Here is a 9,132-nt window from a genome sequence, read left to right as displayed (position 1 = left end):
TTGACACACCACTGTCATGGAAGTTGGCACCGAACTGCCTGCCAGCTGCAGACTGCTCAGGAGCCTGTCAGGCCTCAGCTGCCCTGGGCTGCGCTCCTCCAGCAGCGCCGCTCTCCAGCATGTTCCCTTCCCCTGAAATTTAAGCATTTGTGGTGATGACACGGCTGTTTCAATGCCAGTTTTCCAGCTTTCTAGGCAATTAAACCGATGGCTTAACTTCTGTTGGCTTTCAAGCGTGTCATTGGCTTCTGTGGGAACAGCAGCAGTTTTTGAAGACATGGCAATCCAACGACAAGCCACTGCTGAGGTGGCTGGTCTGGCTCCCTGTCTGTGTGCGCTGGTCTGACCCCACAGGCAGGAGGCTGTCACTGCCCAGCTGTCTACAGGGTTCATTCTCTGAACAAGTTCGGTGTTGGGTCAGGTAGGTGTCAAGAGTTGCTTAAGGAAAGGGGCACAGAGGCGTGGGGGACCTGTGACCACCTCTTTGGCAACGGCCCACGTCTGATGGCAGCTGGAGGTTGTGAAATTGTTCCCTCACAGTTTGCTAGTACTGGCAATCTCTGCTTCTATGTAAGAGTCCCCTGTCACTCATCTGTCCATCATTTCAGAGTTCATCCATCAATTATTTGATATCTAGCTTTGCTGCCTGCCAACTTTACTCTATTCTCCATCTTTCACCCTTCCATTGTCTACCTTGGGCTGCAGATGCCCCTGACCTGTCCAGTCCTACCAGTGTGCCCAACAAATGACATCTTGGCATTGCTTTTTGTATGCATTTCACACTGATGCATGTGTAAATGCATAGGGAACCTGATGGTGGTTACACGGCAGCATCCTTTTGTTTTGCATTTGAGTCACCAAGGATTTCACTTTTCTAGGTGGACGTTACTGCATAGGTTGATTGGAGAGGTCTTATGTAGCAATACCCTGTCCCTGCATATTTAAACTCGCACAGGTCCTTGCCTGCACTCCCGATCACATTAACTCCTTGGAGAAAATGTCCTTCGCTAACCACCACATCCCCCATCACCACACCTCCCCAAAACACATCCCTGTGGCTAGAGGTATATGGCTGTATCACATCACATTTAACTGCACATGAAGGAGCAAATCATGGGTTTGGAAGGACCAAGCATGGCTTTGAAGCCACGCCTACCAAGACACTGCAATGAGCATCTCGGCCTGCTTGAGGAGGAGGGTTGGACCAGGCAACCTCCAGAGGTCCCTTCCCACCTCAGCCAGCCTGATTCTGCGACGTTTGCTTCAAACTATTTGCTTTCTCCTCTCTGTTCGTCCCAGTTAAGGACATGAACATCCTTCGTGTACTTGCCAGCCCGCCGTGCCTGCAGCGTGGCTGGGATCAAAGAGCAGGAGACCACGGCAGCGTGCTGTGAGGGGACACAGGGTCGCTTCGGGAGGCCCTGCTCTCCGTGCACCGGGGCCTCACGCCTACAGCCAAGCGCCTCTCCTCGGCCCAACGCCGAGCACCGACACGCCGGAGAGGAACAGGCTGGCAAGCAGGAGGCCGCCCTGGCGCCCCAGGCCTGCTGCCCCCGGCCAGGCAGGCCCCTGCGCCCGCCGCGGCCCGTCTGAGGTGGAAAAGCAGCCGGTTCGGGTACCGCAGAGGCAGGCCGACAGCACCTGCCCGCCCCGGCACCGCCTGCCGCAGCCCTGCCCTCCCCAGGCGCACCGGCAGCGCGCGGGTACTGCCGGGGAGCCGCAGCGCGGCTCTGCGGGGCGGCGCCCACGGGAGACGACCCCGATCCCAACCCTGACCCCGACCCCGCGGGCGCTTACTCATCCCCTCAGGAATGGGGCAAGGCCGGGCCGCGGCGGGCGCCCGCGGGGTGCTGCCGGCCGCTGCGGGTGGGGCCGGCCGGCGGCGCGGAGGGCGCTGGGAGCTGTAGTTCCGGCGGGCGGGCGGCGCCGGGGCGGCGCGGCGGAGCGGACTACAAGCCCCAGGGGGGCCGGCGGCCGCCGCGCCGGGGCTTTAACCGCACGTGGGGGCGGTGGCGGCGGCGGGAGGCAGTTCCTGGTGGCACGGCCCCGCTGCTCCCGGGGGCGGCCGAGCGGAAACCCGCCTTCAGCCGCCCGGCAGCTAGGAGAAAGCCCCGGCCAGGGCGGGGGGAGATGCGCCTTACCCTTCCCAACAACGGCAAGCCGCGGCCGTCCTTAACTAGCAATTAGCTCGTCCCCAGTCACCCCCGGCAAGCACTGTCCCATGCACGCTGACCCGCCGCCGGCAGCTCGCTAGCCGGCAGGCGACGGCTCCTCCCGCGGTGCTGGCGTGCGGGTCGCTTAAGCCATGGGGAATGGGATGAACAAGGTAACACCGCTCGTCGTTGTTCCTGTGCGTGAGTGCATGTGCGCGGGCGAGGCGCAGCGGTCGCCGGGGGTGGCGGTCCCTCCCCGCGGGCTGCCGCGGCGCCCCCTCCTTTGTCTCGCCCCTGGGCGGCGGACGCCCGCTTAAAGAACAAAGGCCAGGGCAGGAGAGGCTTTTCCCTTCAACTTTGGGGGTCCCCCGCCCCGGAGGGGAGGCAGGGAGACCGTGGCCGCGCCGCTCCCTCGGGGCGCGCCTCCTTCGCCGCCGCAGCGCAGGCAGGGAGGAGGCGGGCGGGCGGGAGGGGGGCCCTGGTTTCGGTGATGCTCGCCCGGGCTTCCCCTCCCCGAGCGAAGCGAGCCCGCGGGGCTGGGAGGCGGCCCCGCGCCCCCAACGGTCGCTAACGGCCGCCGTGCCCCCCGGCGCTGTGCTTCGGTCAGCCGCAGGGCTGGGGCCGGCCGCCTCCCCGCCTGCGTCCCCCGCTGGGGGTGCCCTGGGGGGCGGCTTGGGGCAGCGCCAGCACCCTCCTGCCTTGCGGCGGGATCTGGAGCGTTGGGCCGTCAGCCCGGCGAACCCAGCGAGGGCGCGATCAAATCGTTTAACTTCTCCAACGCTGGCTCCCCCTCCCGCAAACGGGGCTGCGGTGCTGGGCCGCGGCCCCCCGGGGTCTGTCCGCGCCGGCCAGGGCGAGCTCCGGGGGCGTGGGGCCGCCGGTGGATACGGGCTGTTGCGGACGGCTGTCCCCGGTGCTGGTGGGACAGGAAAGCGCTTTGCCCCGGCGGAGGTCGCAGCGAGGAAGGAAGGTGGATCTGTTTTGCAAAGGGTGTTGGCTTTTTGGCAGTGGGGGCTCATTGTAAGTGCCGATTCCCCTGGCATGTCGTGGTGGTTATCAAAGGACAACTGTGATTTTTTTTCGGTATCTCCAGCTCTGTTTTAAGTGTGGTGGTAACTAGCCTTTTATATGTATAGCTTACTATGAGGAACAGAAGTTGAGTCATCTCTTCTGTCTAACATCCTGCTTTGAGTACTTCACTGTGAGTGTGGCCTCCAACAAAGCGGAGGAGAAGAACTAGAAATAGCTGCTCACAAGTTGTCCAAGTCTGACATCCTCGCCCCTGGAAGTCAGATTGGTGAATGTCCAGAGTGCTTAGTGTGCCACCTGAGAGGTGAAGCCTTTTTATCCTGTGGATGGAGACACTGAAATAGAAACTTTAGGCAGGGGAAAGATCTGTCTGGTTAGTCCAGCAGAGTTCACGGGTAGGAAGTAGAGCCTCCCTTGGTCCTTCTCTCTGTTTTTGGTTTCAAAGTCCAGGGATAATTTGTGATATGTAGCCACTCCTTGGATCTACCTTCTAGGAGCAGCCAGTTCGGCAGAAACACAGCTGAAGAGACTTGTTTTAGACTGCTGATATGTTTGTAGTTTTTTTCTGGGAATGTTTGAAATTATCAAACATTTAGAGGGATGGGATATGGGATGCTAAAGTGTCAATCTGGGGCCAGGGTGGTGGGGGGAAGGACGATTCTCAACCCTTCGGAGCTTAGTACTCTGCATTACATCTTGTTATGGTACTGTGTGGGCAGGAATTGGCAATCAGTGACTCTGTGCAATTTGGTCATTTTGATTCTGTTAAGTGTTGCCCTGACATGTACTCACCAGAGCTTTTGGGACAAGCTTAGCACTACTTTGATTTTTCTCCTCCCTTCTTATGGCTGTATCCAAGAGGATGAAATGTTCCGCAGTTCGGGAGGACCTGGCTCCTTTAAGGAGGTTACAACCACATTGGGTACTGGCCATCAGGGTTTATTTTTGTAGGGGTCCCACGTGTAGGCCTGGTACTTGCCACCTTCAGAATGTGCCCCTGGATCATCTGTTCCTTTTGATCTTGTGAGTCAGCGAACATCGGAGGGGCAAGGGGAGGTGTGGAGTCATCAGTGCCGATGTTGGGGGGTATTTGCTTGACTTGGTGTAGTCTAGCAATACAAATTGCCTTAGTTTCCAACTGAAGTGTGTTTTTTGTGGTACAGCTGTATGCGGACGGTAGGAGAAAATAAGCAGCTTATCCGATGGTGGATTATTTCATTTAGGGAATCTCTTTGTACTGATGCCAAGGGAAGAGGATTAGTGGTGACCTGTAATGGGTATGGTAAGGAAAACTCAAGAGACTGCTACAGCTGCTGTTGCTGCTCTTGGATGCTGAGTCTTTCTCAGTGGCATGGTCCCCTCCTGGTTTTCTGTCACATGATGGTGATGTATTTCATAGCAAATAGCAATCACACCTGACTTTATGTGGCCATTAGTGCTGATCAAGGGTGGAGGCCTAGTATTCTTTTTAGGCGGGGTTTGTCTTTCATTGCTAGTTTTCTCTCTAAAATTAGCTGTGCTTAGGTTTTTTCCTTAAGCCCACCCAAGCCTCCTGACTTTTCCCAAATTAAACTGAAAGCATTTATAAACACCCTTCTTATTCTGTACAAAGGAGAATTGGCTACTGAGTGTGCATTGACTTAGTTACTATTAATTTTCAGCCGTGTACTTTTTTTTTTACATCTTTTAAGTACAGGATGAGTAATGGGGTCTGACTTAGGAATTAGTCTGTGTGACCTGATCTGTCTTCACGCTTAATGTCTAACTTTGACTTGTATTCAAAGTTCAAGTTGAAGTCGGTGGTTGAAAATTACAAAGATGTTTTCCAAGAGCTGAAGTCTAGTGTCTGAGATGGTGACAAGAGATTGTAGTACTTAGATTTGATGATCTGTGAACAGAATATGCTTAGTAAGAGTTTTTCCTGGGGTTTAATTCTTGTTTGTCCTGTTACAGTTAACTGCCCGTTATTCATGCAGACTCTTCTGAAGGGATGAGTTGAGAGTTACCTCTACAAAGAGCTGTTCATTGTAGGAATTGATTCATAAGAAATGTAAATCAGTCTGAGTAGTCTGATGCAACCACTTCTATGGAAGCCAACGAAGCTGCACCAGTTCACATCAGCAGCAAATCTCTCTCCCTGACCTATGCCGCTCTCCCATACTGCTGCACAAGGTGGGCTCCTCTGCTCCTTCTACAGGGCCTGGCTGTCTCCACAGAGAGACCCATGAACTTGGCCAGAGCGCCCATCAGTACTAGCACATCTAGCAGCAGCATCAAGCAAGGAGTTAGATGCTTTATTATAAACATGTGTCTATATGAAGCAGCAGCAAAGAAGCCCTTTAAGCCATTTTCCAGGGAGAGCCATTTTCCAGGGAGAGCCATTTTCCAGGGAGAGCCATTTTCCAGGGAGAGCCATTTTCCAGGGAGGACTGATGAGAAGTGTTAGCTGTCCATTGCAGGGCTCTGCCTTTGTGTGAGGTGGAGAACGGGAGCTCTTCTCATGCAAGATAGGAACGAAGAGAGGCGTTGCTGTCCTTGTCGCTTGGCTGTGCACTCTTCTACATCTGTTTAGTCAGTGGTAATTTTCTCAATGTTTCGGATGATATAAAGAGGCTACTGTTTTTATTCATAAAGCAGTGGTTTAAAAGTTCACAAAAACAACCACCTTATTTTTCTTCTCTTCTGACTCCCACCCCTTCTCTCTCACACGCCCCTAGCAGCCATCAGCCTTCATTTTGAATGGTCCGGAGTTGCAGTTACTGAAGGCAGTGTGAGATGACACAGCTGAAAGTTCCCAGCCGTAGTCTAGTGCCGAAGTATTAGTCAGCAAGACATGAAGATTCACTTCTTTCCAGGTAGCTTTCACCCATAGTAATGTTTCTTGCTTCTAGAATGACTAGGACAACAGGGGTAACATCTGTCTTTGATTGCATGGTGTCCTAATTTCCTATCTAGCATACAACGTTGCTTCATGATACACAAATGCAAACTTCTGGATTCTTCCTCCTTTGCCAACAACAATCTAAGAAGCCTAGTTTTTTCAACCCCCCAGTGTTTCTTGGTATTTTTAATTTATAATGTCTAACCTTAATGACTGTGACTGGATTTAAGCGTTTATCCTCTCTTGAGAGCATATATTTGGTGCAGAAATAATGTCCTGGAGTCTAAAATGCTATAGTCTACAGTAGTGGTAGCGTGATTTGAGATTTGTGCTGCAGATAGGAAATACCAGACAGCTAATTAAAAATATCAGAAAGTTTTTTTTGAAATTTTTTTAAGCTTGATTTGAGGGAGCTGGCTCAGGTGATATGTTGGTGAGGTTCGTTCATAACTTGACTCTCTTTCGCTTTAGAGCATGCTTTTTGTTTGTAGAATTTGGCCCTTAGCAATGGCCCATGGGTTCTCTGCTCTCTAGAACAGCTGCTGGCTTCTGATTCCTCACCTGGGATGATGGCCTTTGGGCTGCACTTCTAGCAGAGTCATCAAGTGAGCTTAACATAGTGAATCAGTCCATGAAACCATGAGTCTTATGCATGCAGAAAGGGACACCAGAATGTTTTAAGGGTTCTTTTCCCTATTGATACCCTGGCATTGGAAATTGCCCCACTGTTTTTTTGCTGCCTTTGTATGAATGTTGAATTTGTACAAATGAAAAATGAAGAGGCAAGGAACGGGGAGAAAGCTGTCAGAGCAAAACTTAGCAGGTGCTTGTTTGTACCAGACTAAAGAACCATTTTCTTGTCTAGCTGGCGTTGTTATGCAGCCCTTAATTTGTAAGCAGTTCAGGGTACAGCAAGGATCACAGAGAAGCAGTCTTTCAATATAGGTGGCAGGATTGAGCCCCGTGGTTAGAGCTGATGGGGAGAGAGAGATCACCCAGCAAAGCTGAGGGAGGAACGTTTGCACAAACCAAAGCTGCAGGGAGTGTGAGAAGAGCTGCAACTTTTCTGTTTTCTGCAAGGCTAGATAAATAACATGATGTTTTTATCAGATGAAAGCCCTGGAGTTAAGGCAGGTCAGAAGCTATTCTTCAGGCCTTTCTGCCAGCCTGCTAACCTTTGCATGGTAAGATGGGTTGCCTTTCAGCAGGAAAGCTGCAGTGAAGTGGAGGCTGGGGCGATAATCCCCCATGAAAAGTCCTTCATGACTTTAGGAACTTCGCGGCTGCTGGACTGAACAAAATGGGTGGAGTTTTCCCTTTAAATAGCTGTGCCTGAGATACTGTTGCTGCTGTTGTGGTGACACTTGGGTGTTGCTAAGGCCTTAGGAAGTCAGCGCTGACATATATCTATATTGGTGGTATGCTCTGCATGCACCAAAGCAAAAGGGATCATACTGTCTCACCGCCACAGTTCTGGCCTCTTCAAAGGATGTGGGTGTGGGTCAGAGTCTTCAGGTGGCAGGGAATGAAATTCTTGGCCAGAAAGTGTGTGTTTGGTGTGCCTGGGGGTTTTTAATGTCGTTACGACTGTTCCAAGTTGGGAGGGTTGTGAGAGGGTGGGAGGGGTAGCACTTCAGTGTCACCCCGCTCTCTGTATGTGTGCAAGCACGTGTGCTCAGCCTGCAGAGGCTGGTCCTCAGGCTGACCTTGAGACGGCCCAGTTAAAGAAAGCCCTGTAACTGAGACCTGTGCAGGCTTCTGGGAGTGCTGGAGTGAGTGGGTAGATCTGGGAGAGAAACGTCCAACTCGACGACTTTCATTGATTCTCTTTCTATGTGAATACACAACTCGTGGTTCGCAGTGATTTCCTCTATGGAAGAGCCCCCCGGTGCTGCAGCCCTGACTTGCATGGCTTTGCACTTCAAAAGACTTGAAGGATGTCGTTTTGCAGTGCTTTGTCCAGCTTGCTTAGCAACTTTAGGCAAATCACCATTTCTGTACGAAGTTTCACCATTAGTTAAACGAGGGTAACTTCTATCCTGCTGCGGGGTGTGGGCGGAGGGCAGGGGGAGGGGTGTGTTGCAAAGCCCTCTTCGGATTTGTAAACCACTTTTACTATCCTTGGAGAGCTTCCATTGTGTGAGAGTCCAAACGATTAAGAACCCAGGTTGGCTGTCAACAGACGCTCTCAAAACGCATCGTACCTAGAGCCATGTAGTTTGAGAAGGTTGCAAAGAGGCACAAAATGTTGTCAGCGCTTTTTAGATTGCATTTGACAATAGTCTGCTAAAGTAGTATGTTCCATCCTGTATGCAAATTGAACTTTGTCAAATTGTCTTACCACAAGATATCTATATTTGATACTATATTTCTTTCTCACAGATTCTGCCTGGCTTGTTCATTGGCAACTTTAAAGGTAAGATTAGTTTTATCATTATCTCTAGGGTTACTTAGCAGGGGTCTAAGGTGTTGTTTCGAAGGCCTACAGAATTCTCTGACGTCTCTGCAGCTTCTTTAACTCCATCTTGCTTCATTTCTGGATTCACCTGGTAGCACTTAAAGAAGAACTTGTTTGCACTCTCATCCATGTGCTGTGCGGCAAGTACTTTAAGAAAAGAAAAATGAACACCATCTCCTCAGAGCATGCTTTAGCTGAAATTCCTGAACATTGACCTGCCTTAAATGATTCCTGTGCTTGGCAGGCAAGCCTGTGAGCCAGGCAGATTCTTTGTAAGGTTTATTTCAAGCCCTCCTTATAAGTAAAGGCTTAGTTTGCCTCCTGCTCATTGCTTTCATTATTTTGGTTATTTATAACAACTGCTAAAGAGTTCTGTTGTCACTGCTTGTGAGAACGATAGGTCTGCAGGTTGCTGTGTGACCACTGGTACTCGTACTGCCTGTGTCACAGATGTAAGATTCTCTGGATTTTTTTCCTTTTTGCATGAGGTTTATTTTTTGTGTATGGAAAGACAGAAACATATTTAGAAAACACAGGAAACTTTATGTAGACATCCAAATAAGTGACCTATTCTCAAAGCGTTCTTTTAGCAGCAATTTTAGCTGACTGTC

At 51.3% G+C, this 9,132-nt stretch overlaps 1 protein-coding gene across 1 annotated transcript in view; it reads left to right on the top strand.

Annotated features, from left to right (window-relative positions):
• The first annotated feature begins 2,308 nt into the window (after positions 1 to 2,308).
• Positions 2,309 to 9,132, top strand: part of DUSP22 (dual specificity phosphatase 22) — a 44,691-nt gene continuing 37,867 nt past the window's right edge. The window contains exons 1-2 of the mRNA XM_086469023.1: positions 2,309 to 2,326; positions 8,446 to 8,479. Coding sequence (XP_086325149.1) covers positions 2,318 to 2,326; positions 8,446 to 8,479 — 43 coding nt within the window. The 5' untranslated portion in view covers positions 2,309 to 2,317. The remainder of the gene's footprint in view (positions 2,327 to 8,445; positions 8,480 to 9,132) is intronic.

The sequence above is a fragment of the Leptosomus discolor genome, chromosome 8 (genome assembly GCF_034619465.1).
Source record: "Leptosomus discolor isolate bLepDis1 chromosome 8, bLepDis1.hap2, whole genome shotgun sequence".
NCBI classification, from domain to species: Eukaryota; Metazoa; Chordata; class Aves; order Leptosomiformes; family Leptosomidae; genus Leptosomus; species Leptosomus discolor.
The sequence above is the reverse complement of the archived record's forward strand: the minus strand, read 5'-3'. Positions and strand labels throughout refer to the sequence as shown.